Source organism: Marmota flaviventris, chromosome 6, assembly GCF_047511675.1.
Source record: "Marmota flaviventris isolate mMarFla1 chromosome 6, mMarFla1.hap1, whole genome shotgun sequence".
NCBI classification, from domain to species: domain Eukaryota; kingdom Metazoa; phylum Chordata; class Mammalia; order Rodentia; family Sciuridae; genus Marmota; species Marmota flaviventris.
The window spans coordinates 35,743,772-35,765,164 of NC_092503.1; the positions used below are offsets into that span (position 1 = coordinate 35,743,772).

The window sequence follows — 21,393 nt, forward strand, 5'->3', positions numbered from 1 at the left end:
TAAATAAAGAATAAAACCATTCAGGATGCTTTCCTCACATGAAAATTAACTTGGGTTTCTATTCCTAGGTATTCATATTCTTTGTGATTGAGGTGTTCAGTGCCATTCATAACACATAACGTGTTCACAATATGCCCAATATTTGAAAAGACAAGTGCATGAAGTATAATTATGGGCAGTTTGCTTTACCACTCTGAGCCTCCGATTTTTTGCCAAATGTTTATTCAGGGATTTATTAGGTCAAACTCAATTCTAGGAACGGAGGTTATAAATATTTTTTAAATTCTCTTAATATTACTGAAGTAACATTACTTAATTAGCATAATCACTTTAGTTGAATATATAATTAAGAGATTAGAATGCATGATTTCCATGGTTTCTTGATCTCTCATTGATGAAATGTAAGAGATATCTAGAATAGGGGTAGAACTATAGAGAAAGTTTATTAACACATACAATAGATCAAATTTCTGGGCTATGGAAAATACCTAATTGTCCTGAGAGTAAACAATCTATTACATTCACGTTCTAAACCAATGTGAATGGAACATCATGCCTAAAGCTATTTGGTGAGGTTGTGTTTCTTCTGTGTCTACTTGTGTGGCAAAGGTTGCCAGGAGTAGAAGTGAAGGTGGGGAATGCCTCTGCAGTGGGGGCCCAGAAAACATTCTAGAAACTGTCCAGGAGAACCAGCAAATCGTGGCCCAGATGTTAGACTGGGATGGCTCCTGACAGCACCCACAGTGTGTAAGGAGGAATGCTGACTTAACAGTCTAAAAATCTGGTTTCTGAAACTGGTGTCTATTGTTGAATTAATGGGTCTCTGGAAAAATCTACTGGCTTTCCTTAGAATTCTTTTTTTTTTTTTTTTTTCCATCTATAAAATGGGACAGGGTAGAATTAAAGTAGGCACTAGATTTTATCCAGCTCTCTCTGCTTTCAGGTATTTGTAATGTGACATGTACTTAACAGCATCTTCCCTTCCCTGCTCACAAGCTCACTCTCCTGTTCTCTGGTATGCACTGTCCATTACTCTTTCTCTCCACTACTGTTCTCCTCCCTCCATTTCCCCCCCCCTCTCTTCTCCTGCTCACTGTCATCTTCCCTCTTCTTCTTTTTGTATCTGAGATGGACCAATACCTTCATTTAGACCTCTTTTTTTCCCCCCAGAATGTTCCATAAGTAATTTAACAGACATGAGTCTAAATACTGCTTGTTTGTTTTGTTTCCTAAACTAGGACACTGTCAAATTGATCTTTGTATTCTTAGGTCCTAGAACATGCCCTCTTGGCCAGCAGAAAGCAATAAGGAAATAATACTGAATTACTGGATCATTTTTATCTCTCAGTCTGTGTCTCTTCATGATTTCTCTGTTTCATTTAAAGAGCACCATAATTTTCTCAGCCATTCAGTCTGAACACATTAACTATATATTGTATCCATTCACATATTTCAAATCCAGGTAGCCACCAAGTGTTTCCATTTTTCTTCCACATCAGTGGCTCCTATTCTGTCTATTCCTGTTCTCTCCCTCCTCACATAACCCCTAATTCTTCCCTAACACAAATGAAATCTTTTAATTTCTCTACCTCAGTCTCTCTACACTTGACACAGCCTCCAGATTAATCTTTCAAACACAGCTCTGTGACTGTTAATTTCCTTCTGAGACACCCTCATTGACTTCCCATAGTCTATTAGATCATCAAGTTCAATCTCTTAACCTTGACATCCGAAGTTTGCACAGTCTGTGTATCTTACAAGATACAGACAAAAAATGGACTTACATAGGTTTTTTTTTTTTATTATTGTAACTTTTTTATTTGTTCTAATTACTTATATGTGACAATAGATTGCATTCTTACACATGATACATAAATGGAGTATGACTTCTCATTCTTCTGGTGGTACATGATGTATGATCACACCAGTCATATAGTCATATATGCACATAAGGTGTTAAAGTTCAATTCATTCTACTGTCCTTCCTAACCCCCTCCCCTCTCTTTACTCCCCTCTGCCTAAAACAGAGTACCTCTATTCTTCCCTATCCCCACCCGCTCGTGTTGTGAATTAACATTGACATATCAGAGAAAACATTCAGTCTTTGGTTCCTTGGGATTGGCTTATTTTATTTGGCATGATATTCTCCAGTTACATCCATTTACTTCAAGTGCCCTAATTTCATTCTTTTTTAAGGCCAAGTAATATTCTACTATGTATATATACCACAGTTTCTTTATCCATTCATCTGTTGAAGGACATCTAGGTAGGTTCTATAGCTTAGCTATTGTGAGTTAAGCTTCTATAAACAATTGATGTGGCTGTGTCACTCTAATATGCTGATTTCAAGTCCTTTGGGTATATGCTGAGGAGTGGGATAGCTGGGTCAAATAGCAGCTCCATTTTAAGTTTTCTGAGGAATCTCCATACTGCTTTACAAAATGGTTGCACCAATTTGCAGTCCCACCAACACTGTCTGAGTGTACCTTTTCCCCGCATCCTTGCCAACATTTATTGTTGCTTATATTCTTGATAGTTGCCATTCTGACTGGAGTGAGATGGAATCTCAGAGTACTTTTGATTTGCATTCCTCTAATTGCTAGAGATGATGAACATTTTTTCCAAGTTTGTTGATTGATTGTATATCTTCTCAGAAGTGTCTGTTCAGTTCCTTGGCCAATTTATTGATTGGGTTATTTGGTTTTATGGTGTTAAGTTTTTTGAGTTTTTATATATCCTAGAGATTAATGTTCTATCCGAGGTGCATGCATGAAGATGTTTCTCCCATTCTGTGAGCTCTCTCTTCACATTATTGTTTCCTTTTCTGTGAAGAAGCTTTTTGGTTTGATTATATCCCATTTATTAATTCTTGAATTTACTTCTTACACTTTGGATTCTTGTTAAGGAAGTCAGTTCCTAAGTCGACATGGTAGAGATTTGGACTTACTTTTTCTTCTGTTAGGCACAGGGTCTCTGGTCTAGTGCCTAAGTCCTTGATCTACTTTGAGTTGATTTTTGTGCATGGTGAGAGATAGGGGTTTAATTTCATTTTGCTACATATAGATTTCCAGTTTTCCCAGAACTATTTGTGGAGAGGCTATCTTTTCTCCAATGCATGTTTTTGATGTCTTTGTCTAGGATGAGATAATTCATCCTAGACATCCTAGGGTTTATCTCTGTATCCTCTATTCTGCACCATTGGTCTACATGCCTATTTTGGTGCCAATACCATGCTGTTTTTGTTACTATGATTCTGTAATATAGTTTAAGATCTGGTATTGTGATACTTCCTGCTTTAGTTTTCATGCCAAAGTTATTGCTATGGCTATTCTGGGTCTCTTATTTTTTCAAATGAATGTCATGATTGTGTTTTCTATTTCTATGAAGAATTTCATGGGGATTTTAATAGGAGTTTAATTAAATATGATAACGCTTTTGGTAGTATGGCCATTCTGATAATGTTAATTCTGCTTATACAAGAGCACAGGAGATATTTCCCTCTCCTAAGGTCTTATTCAATTTCTTTCTTTAGTGTGCTGTAGTTTTCATGGTAGAAGTCTTTCACCTCTTTTATTAGATTGATTTCCAAATATTTTATTTTATTTCATGAGGCTATTGTGAATGGGATAGTTTTCCTAATTTCTCTTCCAGCATCACCATCATCTTGCCATTTATAAAGTGACATGAATTCATTAATTATATAACCCACATTAGACTGGCTTCCTCCCATATAATAATGCCCTTCAGAGCCATCTGAAATTATTGTGAATGGAAGGTTTATCCTTTTTTATGGCTGTGTAGTACTTCATGACCTTGATATCTTTTTTTTTTCCTAACAATTTATTTTTTTTTTAATTTTATTGTTGGTTTTTCAAAACATTACATAGTTCTTGACATATCATATTTCACACTTTGATTCAAGGGGGTTATGAACTCCCATTTTTACCCCGTATACAGATTGCAGAATCACATCGGTTACACATCCACTGATTTACATATTGCCATACTAGTGTCTGTTGTATTCTGCTGCCTTTCCTATCCTCTACTATCCCCCTCCCATCCCCTCCCCTCCCCTCTTCTCTCTCTACCTCATCTACTGTAATTCATTTCTTCCCCTTGTTTTTTTTTCCCCTTTCCCCTCACTTCCTCTTGTATGTAATTTTGTATAACGATGAGGGTCTCCTTTTCTCAGCCATTCAGTCTGAACACATTAACTATATATTGTATCCATTCACATATTTCAAATCCAGGTAGCCACCAAGTGTTTCCATTTTTCTTCCACATCAGTGGCTCCTATTCTGTCTATTCCTGTTCTCTCCCTCCTCGCATAACCCCTAATTCTTCCCTAACACAAATGAAATCTTTTAATTTCTCTACCTCAGTCTCTCTACACTTGACACAGCCTCCAGATTAATCTTTCAAACACAGCTCTGTGACTGTTAATTTCCTTCTGAGACACCCTCATTGACTTCCCATAGTCTATTAGATCATCAAGTTCAATCTCTTAACCTTTGACATCTGAAGTTTGCACAGTCTTTGTGTCTTACAAGATACAGCCAAAAAATGGACTTACATAGGTTTTTGTTTTCCAGTCATTTTTTTGTTTACATTTGTATCGATCTTGTTTACCTGCTTTTGTATTATTTACCCAAATTGTGTTTTGGAGATCTTGTCTTTGTCTACTGAGCCATAATACAAATATCCTCTCCATTTAACAGGTGGGAGTTATTTCTCCCTCTTGGATTTGTATAGCATTTTCCATTTATATATCACTTAAATCAAACACACACACACACACACACACACACACACGAGAGAGAGAGAGAGAGAGAGAGAGAGAATGCATTAGTTTTTTTTCTTTTTCTTGCTTTAACATCTTAAACAAGGAAATGGTGAGCTCTTTGAGGTCTAATATAGTGTTTTGCTTCAGCGCCTTCTATAAGCTTAGTATTCTTTCTAGACAATCTATTTGATCTAAACATTTTATATGATCACTCATTGCAGTAAGGTTCTTTCTTTGCTGTGTTTCTGATGAAATTTTGCCATATAACTCTTTTCAAGTCTTTGTTTTTCTTCAAAATTTATTTTAGCAGAGAAGTGAGTGCACTAGAGAGAGTACTGTTAGATAAAATCATGTATATGGGATAGTCAATAAAATTTTTTAAATGGAAAGGAGAAAAATATTAGACAAATGCAAAACATTGGACCCATAGTGTTTTCCAAACAATATCTTTCTGCTCTCAGTTATTCTATTCAATCTCAATTCAAATAATTTTTCTCAGAGAAAGTTAAAATTGTAGTTTATGTATTATATCACAATAAAATGCATTTATTGGTGAAGCATTAGAAACATTTGTTAAAATGAGGGATTTAAGAAATTTTATTTATAGAACCAACCTAGTTGCCCTTCAATACATGAACAAATAAAGAATATATGGTACATATACACAGTGGAATATTACTCAGCCATAAGGAAGAATGATTTTATGACATTTACCAGTAAATAGATGGACCTGGAGACTATGATGCTAAGTGAAATAAGCCAATACCAAAAAAACAAAGGTCAAATGTTCTGTCTACTATGCAGATGCTAACACACAATGGGGGTCCGTGGGGGAGATGGGGAAGAATAGAAGTTCACTGGAGTAGACAAAGGAGAATGAAGGGAAGGGAGATGGATGGATATAATAAAGAAAGAATGAATTGGTCATAACTCTCCTATGTTCTTATATGAATAAAAGACCAGTGTAACCTTACATCATGTACAACCACAAGAAAGGGAAGTACTCCATGTATGTATGTGTCAAAATACATTATAATGTCAATTCACAATAGCTAAACTGTGGAACTACCCTAGGTGCCCTTCAATAGATGAATGGATAAAGAAACTTTAGTATGTATACACAATGAAACATTTCTCTGCATTAAAAGAGAATAAAATTATGGCATTTTCAGGTAAATGAATGGTGGTAGAGAATATCAGGCTAAGCAAAGAAAGCAAATCCCAAAAGCCAAAGATTGAATGTTCTCTTTGATAAGTAAAAGCTTATACATAATGGGGTGGGGTGGGGCATGGGAAAAATGGAGGAACTGTGATTGGGCAAAGAGGAGGGAGGAGAGGGGAGGGGGCGTGGAGGCAGGAAAGATGGTGGAATGAGATAGACATCATTACCCTAAGTACATGTATGACTGCACATATCATGAAAAGCTACATCATGTGCAACCAGAGAAATGAAAAATTGTGCTGCAATTGTGTACAATGAATCAAAATGCATTCTGCTGCATATATAGCTAATTAGAGTAAATAAATTAAAAAAAAATGTAAAATTTTTAAAAAGAAATTTTATTGAGATCTTTGATAAAATTTTCCTTGAATGGATTTCAGAGTAGTAGATTTCATATCAAGTCAATACTGTTTATAAAAACCCATATGCATATTGTCACCCTATATTAAACCTAATAGTCTCCATAGGAGGTAGAAAGTAAAGACCTTATCATATGGGTTTGTGAATATATATATATATATGTATATATATATATATGTATGTATATATATATATATATGTATGTATATAAATATATACATACATGATGTACTATAAACTATATATGCATCCATACATATGTACATATGCTTATGTATATTTTATAAGTATACATACAAACGCACACTGAACTTGAGAAGGCTATACCTCAATAAAAGCTGAAAAAAGGTTAAGAGGCACATTCTAATTAGTAGAAAATATAATTAAAGGGTAACTCTTAATCCTCTGTGTATATGTATTTACTTTGTATCTATGTTTCTAAATATTAGTATGAGAATGCAATTAAGTTTAAAGCAGTATTTTAGTAACAACCAGGTAGTTTGCTGGATTTGTTTGATCCATGGAGAGAAGTACCAATTACAAGAAACATTTTTACTTTATTGAAAGATTTGCACCTCAGAAAAATATTTCTTTCCCAAACTCTTTTTTTAATATGAGTTAATAAAGTATTCATAACTAAAATTAGAATACTTTAATAGTTTATATATACATATAGGATTAATAAAGCCATTTTTTCCTGATTTTAAATGAGTTTTTAATATAACTCACTCTTATTGTGAAAGTAAGCAACATTTAAAAACATAAAACAAAAATTTCAAAGTGAGCCCTATACATTTTCCCCATGATAGGTAATAATATAACTGTTGCTGACTTTTAGATATATAGGATGTGAGAATATAGAGCTATACAGTTTTATTTTACAGATGTATGCATGCTTTTAAAATTGTATTAGATTGTGAAATAAGTAAAAACTAAGTAGTGACACAAACTGTAAAGACTGGTGAAAAGATGAAAACTCAGAAGTAGAGAAATGTATAGGAAGGAAAAATGTCAGATTCAAAATGATGGCTCTGTGAAGACAAACATATAAATGCTAGATCGAAAACATAATGAAAAGTTGTTTTACTGGTGTTTTCTGTCACTGCTGTTTGGGAGTTGTTCATTCAGATATTCTGGGTATTTTCATGGCACATCTTACCTTCTCATTCTGGATGCCTGTATGCACCATCTAAATGTGGCCACTGAATAGGGTCTGGCTGCAACCTAGCAGCAGCCAAGTCACAATCTGTCAGGAAATTTAAGGTTATTATAGTTACAACTGCCCGATTAGCTCATGCAAGTAATATTAATAGTTGCATCTTCAATCTAACATGACTGAATTGAAAATATCATCACTTCACTCTTTTACCCAGTTGGAAAAATGTTAGCCTAAAGTTAGACATATAAAGCAGTTTCACACAATAGTTAGAAAGCCTCTTTTTTCCAGCCTATGTATATGCTTAAGGTAGCATGTTAAATAACAGTGGAGAGGTTGGGTGTTGTAAGTAGTCCTAAGATTGGCAAACAGCATTTAAAACCCAAGTATTAGATTCTATCAAAGTTTAAACTGCATGTATGCATGTAGATTTTTGAAGTTTTGTGATCTTCAATTAAATGGCTACGAGAGTTTATTTCAGATTCTACGTTAAGTACATTGAACCAGATTCCCAGTTTGTGCTCACCATCTGTGTAGCGCACTGATTACTTTTACAGAACTGAGATTCTGATCTCAAAAATATAAATGTATAAAAACACCCAAGTAGGACTTTTTAGTATTTTTTTTTTCTTTTTTACCCTCCTGATTTCCATTTAACAAGAGAGTTGACTATCCTTAGTATGATAAGGGAGGCAGTAGCAATGCCCTGACCTTGGTCTTCACCTTTAGTTTTGTCAAATCAATGTATTAAAGTTTCTCTGTATGTTGGTTTCTTTACTGTGTAGACTTTGCCATGGCCATGACTTTCATAGAGTAATTATTTTGATTAAGTTAGACGATTAAAGTTAGTCTTGCATGAGGAAAGAATACACTTGGGAATCAGTGATGGATGGACTCCAATCTTCAGAGTGTTCCATCCTGCCAGCATTTTCCAGTTGAATAGAAATTCACTTCCCAATTTGGTTTGTATGACAGTGAATGGGTTGTTAGAACTGAGTGTTTTCTAGAAAAAGTCAGAAGGAGATCAAGAAGAAGAGAAGACAATGTTAATATCCACATGTATTCTTGTAATTTTTCTCAGTTTTTTTTTTGCTTTGATGAACAACATCATTACTGAAATAATTAATGTTAATTAATATCTGTGTCATTTTTTGGTAAATGGTAGTTTAGTGTTACAATTAGACTAATTAGTATACACCATAGCTTAGTGACATGACAAATCATAGAGCAGAACATGTTGACTCTTATCCATTATGATATATTAGTTAATTCACTTGCTCGATAATGACAATAGAGGAGAACAACAAGGAAAGGGGGAGGAACAACAGCAACAACAATAAAGGCATTGTGGCTACGTTTCCAGGTTTTTGTTTTTATGACAAATTTTAAGGATTGTTGTCATTTTACATTTTCTTTCTTATTGGTAAATCATATTTCCTGATTGAAACTTTCGAGAATAAGACAATGAATAAATTCAATAAGTGAAAATAAAATATGACTTCCACTTTTGCTGAATTTGCATATGCTAGATTATGCACAGAGTTTGTCTTTTCTCAGATCATGTATGGTAAAATTGACAGCTGTCTGAAACTTTGTCTTGTTTTTTCAGAGCCTATGCGAACCCCAAAGACTCTGAAGATTGCTGAGATACAAGCAAGACGCATTGCCGTGGACTGGGAATCCTTGGGTTACAACATTACTCGCTGCCACACTTTTAATGTCACTATCTGCTACCATTATTTTCGTGGTCACAATGAGAGTAAGGCAGACTGTTTGGACATGGACCCCAAAGCCCCTCAGCATGTTGTGAACCATCTGCCACCTTATACCAACGTCAGCCTCAAGATGATCCTTACCAATCCAGAAGGAAGAAAGGAGAGTGAAGAGACAATTATTCAAACTGATGAAGATGGTATGCTGACATTTCATTCTGTTTAAAAGAGGGAATCATATAACAGGAATATTTTAATTTTTTACAATATTCACTAGATTACTGAATATTAAATTGGACTCTAAAATCTGCTAAGTTCTCTTCCCTTCATTACAGATTTTGGAATTTTGCATTTTACAAGCCATTAGTACCTCTTCTGTTTTTCTAATATTTGAAAACAAGTGTTGCCTATTCCATTTATTCATCAATGGCCTATATGAGCCTAACTATAAAATAGGCCTCAGCTCCTGTCTTTAAGTCTCAATAAAGGCCCTTGTATGATGTTGGCAGCCTCTCATCCTTTATGTATCTTATTATTATCCACATAATTGAACTGCACTTTGTCCCATTTCTGAATATTTGAGAGGGACAAATATTTATATTAATATTGTAAGATGTCCACACCTGCTTTAGCAGTATTTTCATGATCATTAATGTAAATAATGAATGCATTTTCTGGTTCAACAAAATTATACACAAGAAGTCTACACATGGCAATATTATAATAATAATACATTCTTTTGGTATAAGACATTTCATTTCAAAATTTCATTTTATGAATGAAGGCATGTAGGCTAAAAGCTTGCTCTTTAGTGAACTGAGGCAAAGATAAACTTGGAATCAAGAATCTTGGACTTTAAATACTGGCTTTAGTCCCTCTGTAACCTCACTGAATCCTTTTACCTCTATAGTTGTCCACTCTCATCTCTAAATCAGATTTAATCAGGCGTTCTGGAAGATTCCATCTCCTCCTAAAACCTTGCTTGAATAGCTTGACAGTAGGGCATTTTTGTTTAGGTTTCAGGAAAGTGGTTGTATGTTAAAGCCAGGAGTTCCCAACTTCCCTCAAGTTCTGAACTTTAGGCTCAGATGTCCCTTTTGGTGCTTACCAAGTATGAGATTGCCATAAAGTAGGTTAATATCCTGTAGTTTCGAGAAATAATGATTATTTCAAGCTCTTCCAACTCCGAAAGGGGAACTTTCAACCCTGTTTTGTCCTGTTGTTTTATTATAATAAACAGAAGTGAGACCCTTTTCCCACATTTAGCTCAGACTTTGAAGGAAACAGTAAACACAGTCCAAACACTATGTGTAGAGTCATTATCATATTACCAAAATTTCAGAGAAGGCTGAGACTTATTTATGATGAATGTACTCTGACATGTTTGAGGTAATCAAACATGACCATCTCAGCTATTATGTTTAAATTTTTCCTAACCAAAGTGGCAGAGTGCCCTAAAACATAAACACAAAATCTCTCACCACTAACCCATGCATCACAAAGACACACACACACACACCCTCAACATTCATGTATGCAAAACAGAATGGTTAAGAGTGATTGATTCATAGGTAAATAATAAAAATAGAAAGTCTAAGCATGGGTTCAAAAGCTCTGTAAAATCTCTCTCTCTTCTTACAAAGTAGGATAAATGCTATGACACTTGGGTCACACTAGACATTTTGTAATCCATGTTTTTAGTAATTAGAGAGTACTCACATGTTTTATTGCTGCACTTAAAAGATAAAAGCATGATTTCTTAATTGGTGATTTTAGACTCAGTTCCATGAGTTATATGCTTTTCTTAGCCAATCTTCCTTTACCAATATAATTGATCTTGATGGTATTGTCTAGTATGGTTTGTTAGTTTGCCTATCCCATAAACAAAAGAATGCATCCAGGCTTTTATAATCTTTTTCATGTTGCATTTTTTTTTTTAAACTAAGTGTATTTTTGAGCACACAGAAAACTATATTAATAATCAGGGAATGAATTGCTATAGAAACTTCCCCTAAATTAATCAAAATATACTGTGTTGTTTACTTTATCCAGAAATAGTCTTATAAAAGTAAAATAATATTACTTTTTCTAATTCAGTATTATTTTCAGACCTGATACTTTGCATAATTTTTACTAGTTTAATAATTTTAATTTTCGTATTATTACTTCATAGTGCAGTCATAGAGTGTTTTTTTTCCTTTTTGTTTTATATATAATATTTAAAGATTATGTGCAAACTTATACGAGGTATTTGTAAGTAGCTAAGTTTTCAAGTGTTGCCCATATGAGCTGTGTTTTTACATAGAATGTTTGATGTGTCTTAATGTTCCTAACGGGGGGAAGAATATCTAAATTATAACCCATTGTTGCAAAGATCGATGGATTATAATGATCTGATTAAGTCTGTCTTACTAAATTATTGCTGCCCTATATACATAGAAAAAGAATAAATTATCAACCATGTAATAGAAGGATATAATTATATGAAAAGAATTCTGGGGACATCTATAAATCATGAGAGCAAAGCTATAATGATTTCCCACCAGAACCCTAAGGTAGAATTTATATTTAATTTATTGCACACGTTTTTTTTAATGCATGGGCAGAATTTTTTGTATGAGGTTTTGTTTTCATTTTTTATTCCAGCATTCATGAAAATCAATATTATGAAGTCAGCTCAGCAAAAAGCCTGGTTTGAGGACCTTTTTTGAGAATACAAAGCTATTTTTAAATGCACATTTATTAGATTTTAAAGGCTATCATGCTTATTTAATATAACCTTGTCCCACCCACATTTCATCGTTTCTTTCTTTTCCATTTTTAGGGTTATATATTAAAGGACTTTCTTATTCTAAAAAAAAAATTAGCTGAAACAGCTCTCATATAAATCACAAGCAGAGGAACAAAAGTCAGCATTCTGTCTCTATTAAAAGTTGTTGATGTGGAAATGTGAACTGACATTCCCTGCAATCTGTAGACTGTCATGCAATAGCTTTAGTAACTTTTTGCTGTTTTTACATAAGTCATAAGTGGGTGGAGACATTGCCTGTGCATATAGACCTTGTCTTCCTTCAAATGGAGACAATTAATGAATATAATTGTTCAGTGCCCACACCTCCTTCCCACATGTATGTGCTATAGTTCACCCAAGTGTAGCTTTCTTTCACCGACTATACTAATCCAAGTAAAAATCAGTAATATTCACTTTTTATACATAATTTTCTCATACATTCTCCCTGTAGGTACTTGAAGCAAATTCTGATGACCAAGGAGAACATGTATGAGAAGGGCATAGAAATAAAAATATCATAGGATAGCTATTGTCCATTTTTTCCCTCTTTCAATGCAGAATTCTGTAAACATTTTAAATCATTCCTAGATGGGAACAATTTGAAATACACCCATGCCATTTTATATTATTTACAGGCCAAATTGCATTAAGTCAACCTAGCCATTTATCATTATAATGCCATCAAATGCACACTTCCTCATTATTTGAGCTTTTCCCCTCCACTTGGAAAACAAACCAGTGCCCATGGCAGCTTCAGCAGTTGCCACAGGTTGCAGAGTGCCTGTTGCAGCCCCCTTGTCCTGACAGGATAAGTTGTCTGCACTGATGATATGGGCTGGGGACAGCCGATGGCTTCAGTTCATAGATGCAAGACTTATCTCCCAAAGTTTAGCACTGGCATTTTTCTGTTTACTATGGGTTTCTTTCCTTTATGAATTTATTAATAAGTGCCAAATTATGTTTTCTGTCTCAGAGGTCATAGCATCATTCATAGGCTCCTTGTAGATTGAAATAAATCTTACCCCTGTGACACATTCAGGATTTCTTGATGCTACTATCCACAAAGCAATGCATTTCCTTTGATCCAATGATTTTTTAATTTATTTCAATCCTCACAAAATTGCTCTGTACTTTGAAACGGCATTTGTAGATAATGTCATGTGTGAAGTTCAGTGAAACGTTAGATTAAGGGAAAATATTAATTAAAAATCATACTTGCTCAATATTGGGTTGATATTTTCAAAAGGAAGCAAGACTTTAAGCCAAGTACTCCAGATAGTATGTATTTTAAACATTATCAGAGGTGAAATATGGATATTTGCATGACTAGATAGTAGTTAAGTATTTAGTATTTATAAAAGGAACGTACACAACAGCAGAAGTCTCTTGTGTTTTGGCAACAGAAGTCAAGGCATCATTCAGCATTGCCACTGGGTTTTGCCATTTATATGACATACCCAAATAAGGATTTGATTGACAGCTCTTCAAATCTAATCAGACCTGGGGACACTTCAAAAGTCATGATACAAGGGTAGGATTTGTGGCTCAGTGTTAGAGTGCTTGTCTGTCATATATGAAGCTCTGGCTTAGATTCTTAACATCACTACAAAAAACAAACAAACAACAACAACAACAACAAAAAAAAAGCCAAATATAAGAAAAATACACATCCCTCCAAACCAAACAAAATTAAAATAAAATGAATTCTTATACAAATTTTTAAGTCCTAAATTGTTTTGCTTTGATTTTTAACTATGAAAAATTAAATTTCATTTAAAAGACTGAAGAAATGACACTTGAACCTATTCATCCTAAACAACTGTTTTTAAATTTGCCAAAAAAAAATCCTGTCTTTTTATAACTATAAAGAATTTAATAATTATAGCAATAAAAATCAGGGTGATTATTAATGGGCATTCCAATTCTGTGCTGTGTGATTTGCTTCTCAGTCCAAAGAGTGTTAATTATTATTATAATTCATTATTATATGAACTTTGTTTATGGAGACTCTTTGGGGGATTAGTATAATCTTCAAAAAATCTTTCAGGGAAATATAGCTCTGTTCTTAAAACGAATTACAAATAAGATGTTCATGTTATTAGAGGTATGCAAGAGAGAAAACTAGACTACATAATTTATGCAACTCTCTAAGGCAATGGAATATTCTTTTGAATAAAAATAACTTTGCATTTCTGTATTTTTGTCTTAGAAACTTAAAGACTAATTTTAAGTTCCTATATACCAAAGTCAAGTCAGAAAACTGGTTATATAGCTTACTTTATTTACGGTCACATATTTGTTTGTTTAAAATTATATTTCTTTATAATTTTGTATATCAAGTTTACATGATTTACTTTTTCTATTTCTGATATAAGTATTCTTACAACTCCAAATATCTGTGTTTTTAGTTCCTGGGCCTGTCCCCGTCAAATCTCTTCAAGGAACATCCTTTGAAAACAAGATCTTCTTGAACTGGAAAGAACCTTTGGATCCTAATGGAATCATCACTCAATATGAGGTAGTGAGAGAATGAGAAATTTAACTGAAATGTGGATGGGAGGAATAAGAGGGAGAAACAAAGGAAAAAGTTAGAGGGAAAATAATGGAAAAGAAGTGAGGATGAGAATTAATAATTTTCAAATCTTTTAAGTAAATTCTAGTTTTTTGTTTCTGTTTTAGGGAAGCATAGTTGTTGTCAACAGACTTACTGATGATTATAATGAATCGTCATACAAAAAAAAACCCCTCATTTTTCTATTAAGAAACTCATTTCACACTGTTTTAGGAGATGTTACTGAATATCAATAGTTTCAGTGTAAGAAATTAGTGCCCAATAAAACAAATTATAAACCTGTTCCATACCTTCTTTGCAAATTTGAATATAAATCATTGTATTTTCAAATATTAAGAGAAGAAAGGAAAGGATAATATCAATTGCACAAATGTGTAGTGTTATTTCTGCATAGTCAATGTTGATTATAGACTAAATTCTAAAATTTCTGGTGACTACAGAATGAAACAAGACTCACTAACAGAGTCTTCTATTTTATAACTATGTTAGCATACTTGAATACTGCTTTCATGGAATTTGTTATATATCTTGGACAAAGTATAAAATGATGTTAATAATGTACATATCTTGAGTACTTTCTGTGTTTCATACACATTAAAGTAAGGTGCATGTGGTGGCATATGCCTTTGATCTCAGAAGCTTAGGCAGCAGGACTGCAAGTTCAAAGCCAGCCTCAGCAATTTAGCGAGGCCCTACACAACTTATGGAAAGTTTCTCAAAATGAAAAAGATCTGAGATGTGGCTCAGTGGTTAAGTGTCCCTGGGTTCAGTCCCCGATACCATTAAAGTATGTAACTACAAAGTTCTGTATGTATGCATGCATATTTAAATGTCATTACACATTAATTAGTTAATACTTATTATTTTATTTTTTGATGGAAGAAAATACTTATACATTTATTGTCAGATACAACTCTAGTATATCTTATTAATACATAGATGATTTATAGATGTAAACAGAGTGAAAAAAGGGGGTTATTCACAGTTTATCATGACTTATAGTGGACAGCTAATAGGAAAAATATATTTTATGATTTCCAACAATCTTTTTATTGCATATTGTAGCAAGTAATAAGCAAGTGCTCATTAAAAGAATAAATTAAGCTTCCCATAGAAAGCAAATGTGATGTTATTATCCACACTAGCAATGGTGTCTGATAATATATTTTTCGACCTAAACGGGCATTATGTAATAAGATTTAAAATGGAAATGTCCTTGAACTGTTGATTCTACTTCTTTAACTTAATTTACTTAAATCTCTATTTCAGTTATATCCTCATATGATAATGCATTTCTCAAAACAGGTCAGTTATAGCAGCATACGATCATTTGATCCTGCAGTTCCAGTAGCTGGACCTCCCCAGACAGTATCCAATTTATGGAATAGCACACACCATGTCTTTATGCATCTCCACCCTGGAACTACCTATCAGTTTTTCATAAGAGCCAGCACAGTCAAAGGCTTTGGGCCAGCCACTTCCATCAATGTGACCACCAATATCTCAGGTATACAATGAAAAATGTGCAAATAGTATTGATCACACTCTTGCTTTGTAATAGCATGATCTGGAGATTCATATGTACACTGTGTTATTCATCTCACTTTTTGAATCTTTAATATGTTTATGCATGATTATATTTATGCATGATTGAAAGCACTTTAAAGAATCATTTAAATACAAATTATTGTTTATATGTCCAAATACAAACACTTTTCACTTTTAATTGACAGTGTTTTTTTTAGAAATTACAATATATTTTTATTAACAATCTTCCAAAAGCTCATTATAAATGACAAAGGCCTTATTATACTTTTGATAATTATTATGGTATCAGATTTCTACAAATGGATTTTGCCAAAAGAACAGTAGAGGATCTTTGCTCTAGTATCAGAGTGTCACATACCTTATCTCCAACATTCTGACAATTTTAAACAAACATAGGCTTTTCGTTTTCTCTTGGAAATCTCACATAAATTCATCTAAATTTCAGAACAGGAACATGCAGGAGAATTTTAACTTGATAAACAAATGTAATTAAATTTCACATTCCATTAATAATTTTATAGTTTGCATTTGACTACTTTGTTTACAGATGTTATTTCTCTTTCAGTCAAATCACCAGTTAAACCTGATTAAATTCTTGCTAGGAATTAGCATTATAATATGCCCTAAATCTACTCCAGTTTATATGACATTTTATCATATTTATTTAAGGTTACTTAAATAAATCTATATTATATATGCAACTTGAGAGTTAAATTTGCAAGTAAATGTTTTAAAGGACAGCTATATATATATATATATATATATATATATATATATATATATATATTAAAATATTAATTTTGATTTTGTCAGTTATTTTCATTCATTTTTTAAATTTTCATTATAGTTCTATATAGAATATACCAATGATACACCACACTACCCATTTAAAATTTTAGCATTGTTCTGAAACTACAATTCGCATCAAAATGAAGAGACATATTCCTTGCATTGTTCTAAGTCTAAATTTTATTTGGAAATGTGATTAATATAGTTTAAATTTAAAAATTTGTATCACCAATGAAATTGGTGTATTACCTTGTACAAATTTGATTTATCTTAATATTCTAATAAAGTTACATTTAGAAACTTTATTCGTTATATTAAAAAATCTTCAATTTAAGGTATTTATTTACTCACTTTATTAGAAAATAAGACTTGGTGATATTAGGATGTACAGGAATATGTTGCTAACCTCCAGACTTAGCAGTAGTGCAATAATTGAGTAAGATCTCTCCACAGAAACATAAATTTTATATAAGCTTATAAAACTGAGAATACTGAACAGCTGTAAATTCTTAAGAGCCTAATATATGTGTGTGTGGAGAAGTGTATTTCTCAAGACAAAGGTACTAAGTTTTCATTGAACACAAAAATATAAAGAAAAGAATATTCACCTAATTTTTCTTTGAATCATTTAACTACGGTTTTACTTGTATCAACCTAAAAACAATGAGTATTTGACTGTACTTTAAAAACTTCCTTGCCATTTCCATATATTGAAACAAGTAGAAATCAAAGTCAGGCTAATAATATTGATGGTTAATATGGTTCTCAATATCACCTGGAATTTTTGAGTAATTTATTATTTTATATTGAGTCCAATAGTTGTTTCCCCAAGCATCTTTAAAGCAATTAAGAGGAAGGTGAGATTAAGTTAATGGTTGAATGTCTATATGAATGTGCATAATAAATACACATATGCACATATACATAATGCACATATACATAGAGTGCATATACTTTATTAATATTGTCGATTCTACTTCCTAAATTATACTTGGTTACTAATTTAACTCCTCCTTATATCACTGTTCCTTTTTAAATTTTTCATTGGTACCATATTTTAAATACACGTTTGAGGTGCTGTGGTTGTGACGCAGTGATAGAGCACTTGCCTGCCACGTGTTCAATCCTCAGCACTGCATGTAAATAAATAAATTAAATAAAGGTCCATTGACAACTAAAAAACTTTTTAAAAAAATAAATACCTGTTTGAAATATCTGAGTGATATCTCAGCCTTAAGACTTACTTCAATATATTTTTTCTGTATTTCCTTCTTAAATATTGTTTTAGTCAGTTGTGTTTTTGTTATTGCTTTTGTTGTTTTTTCCTGCTGTGATAAAACTACCTGACAAGAACCACCTGAGGAGGAAAAGTTTGTTTAGGGAGCTCAGGGTTTCAGAGGTCACAGGCCATAGATGGCAGATTCAGTTGCTCTGAAGCACAGGGGAGGTAGAATATCATGGTGGAATGACTTGATAGAAGAACACAACAGGTAGCATGGCACCAGGAAGTAGAGAGTAATAGACTTCACTCACCAGGGACAAAATATATATTCCAAAGACATGTCCTCAATGATCTACTTCCTCTAGGCACACCCTGCCTGCCTTCAATAACCAGTCAGTTAATCCCTATCAGGGGATTCATTTACTAATTGGGTTAAGGCTTTCATAACCCAATAATTTCACCTCTGAATCTTGCATTGTCTCACACAGGAGCTTTAGGAAGACACCTCATATCTTAACCATAACAAATATTTTCAAATGTTAATATACCCAGTAAGATAATGTCCACTCACCTACCCATGACTAGCATCTGTGGTCCTTCGTTGTACAGCTCCTCTCATCTTTCACTGCTCCCATGAATCCAAAGTCCAGGCATATCAAGTTGCTTGCAGTTTTTAGAGCACACAGTCCTTCTAGGTATTGTATCTTCAAACACTCTGCTTCCTCTCTCTAGAATCTTAGTCCATGCTGTCTCTTTCTGATGAGTTTTTAGTTCTATCTTAAGTTTCAACTCAAATATTCCCTAAATCATGAAATCTTCCCTGTTTCTTTGTCCCAGCTTCCAACACAAAAGTAAAAAGTGTGGACCAACTTTACCAGGGAAACTTCTTTTCCCCAACCTACTGAAACCTTAACTGTAGAGGAGATGGGAGTAATCTTTTTAAGCAGCCCTCAAGGTCCTTCTGACCTTAGTCATATGGTACCCAGTATTTCAACAAATTAACAGACTTCCTCTTTGTACCAGCTATCAATTTGGTATAGTTTTTGTTTATAAGACTCTCATGCTTCATAAAATATTAATTCCTTTGTTCAATGAATGGATAACATTCTTCAAATAATTTATTACCTGACATTGTATCTCAGTTTTTTTCTGGAAATAGACACATTTCACTGGGTACATAACTTTCAAATATCTTTCTACATAAAAATAGTTAAAAGAAATTTGTAGTTACTCTTTCACCTATCTTACGTTTAGGAAAACTCTTTTTCCCAATTAAATATTATTCAATATTCTTTTTATTTTAAGAATCTGGCAATTAACGCACTGTTGTTCTTTATAAATAAAAGCTGATGCCCATTAGCCACACTTGCCTGCTGTTTCCATTGTGATCATTGAGAGAAAAATGATCCAAACAAGAACACTAAGTCTTTCCGCAACATTTAGAGTGTAAATAGTTCCATCTTGCCAGGTAGACTTAAGTCAGCTTCTGCCCTTGCTACCTCCAGATCTTCATAAGTCACTCCAGAGCCAGTGCTCCTGATTCTGCTATGCTCATCTTCTCCCCATCTCTTCATTGCTGATTTGAAAGTCTCCAGAAACTAACTGAACACATCTTCATAAAATGCTTAAAATGTGTAATCACAAGTTGCCAGATTATTTTAAAAATTTCAGCAACAATTTTGATTTTATAGTTTTTTATACTTTATATTCCTGGGGTTAAGTTTCAGTGGCTGGTGTTATGCTTCAAGATATGTTGTATTATACTGTAGATAATTGGGGGTTAAATTAATTTTTCCTTAAGTTAGGAGCATTTGTTTATATTGACTCATAGTACAGTTCTGTGACTTGATTAAATTTTTTTGTTGTTTGTATCATTGATCAGCTCCAACTTTGCCAGACTATGAAGGAGTTGATGCCTCTCTCAATGAAACTGCAACCACAATAACTGTATTGTTGAGACCAGCACAAGCCAAAGGTGCACCTATCAGGTAAGAGGGGAAATAACAGTTAAAGAAAAAAAAAAACCAGCCAGTGGGAGAGAGGCTTTCTGAATGGTTGCTTAGCAGCAAATAAAGCCCTTCATTTCTGAGATATTGATTTGACAATTAGTATCATGAAGGTTTACTGTTTCTTTGTTTTTGTTTGTTGTTCATTTAGACAATGCCTGCAAATAGACCTACAGTTAAAAGCAAAATTATAAGAGGATTTTTGAGATATTCATGAAACAAATCATTCACCTCTACACTGATTTTAGAGTACTAATCTTTTTATCTTTCTTTCTTTCTTTTTCTTTTTTTTTTCTTTAGCCCCATTTTATTTTACTTCCTCTGTTGGAATCTCTGGTATAAAACCTTTGAAGATATTTGTCAAAAATAGGATGAGGAAATAACTCTTGTCCACTGCAATAAATAAGTTATGAATAATTTCATATGAGTGATTGAAAATAGGGAGCTTTGAGGGAATAAAAGCCAAAAAAAGTTATAAGGAATGAAGCGTATGTGACCTTTTAATTCCTGAATTGTTCCATGTGAGAAATTCCATAGTAAATATTAAAGTTCAAGTTGGCATTTCATTTGTCTTTCCAATAATAAAACCTTTCATATTACTTAATACCCATCATTTTCATAAAATTGTGAGCAGTTGTTTTTAGGGAAGAGTCAAATTATGGTCTCCATTTTAATTTTTTGCACATCTGTTATTAGATGAATGTTTAAAATTTAAGCACATTTCTATTTAAAACTGGTAGATTTTGTAGGAATTTTGTTATCAGACTTCTGCTTAAAAGTAAATCAAGGCACAAACTAAGTATAGATATTTCACAATTGAATTATCTCAAATTATTTACATATTTTTTGTTGAAAAATTAATCTTTGATCTATGTGTAAAATGAACACATTTGACTTTATGAATACATATTAACATTCAGATAATCCTGTGTTGCTGAAAGGATATAAATATTTTACTAATTAAAAAAAATATATTGATTAAAAAATGTGAGACAGAAAGGAAACTCTTGATTCTGGGTAAAAATCAGAGGATACCACACTACAGAAAATGTGAAGTGGTTGAGAGTACTTGTAATGTAAACACTTGTGAAGTGCTGGCTACTTGAAAATTCAAAGTAAGTACACAGTGCTATTCATGAATCAGTGATCTGTGAGTGAATCTGATTGCAGATCCAAAGGAGAAAGAATATGCATGCGCTCAACATCTTTCTCTATTGACAAGTAATCAGGGT

At 33.1% G+C, this 21,393-nt stretch overlaps 1 protein-coding gene across 6 annotated transcripts in view; it reads left to right on the forward strand.

Moving 5' to 3' along the window:
• Ptprk (protein tyrosine phosphatase receptor type K) overlaps window positions 1-21,393 on the forward strand; it is a 542,901-nt gene that overhangs the window by 408,678 nt on the left and 112,830 nt on the right. For all 6 annotated transcript variants that reach the window (XM_071613038.1, XM_027947359.3, XM_071613039.1 and 3 more), the window contains 4 exons: window positions 9,131-9,433; window positions 14,433-14,542; window positions 15,902-16,103; window positions 20,038-20,143. In XM_071613038.1, the coding sequence (XP_071469139.1) occupies window positions 9,131-9,433; window positions 14,433-14,542; window positions 15,902-16,103; window positions 20,038-20,143 (721 nt within the window). The remainder of the gene's footprint in view (window positions 1-9,130; window positions 9,434-14,432; window positions 14,543-15,901; window positions 16,104-20,037; window positions 20,144-21,393) is intronic.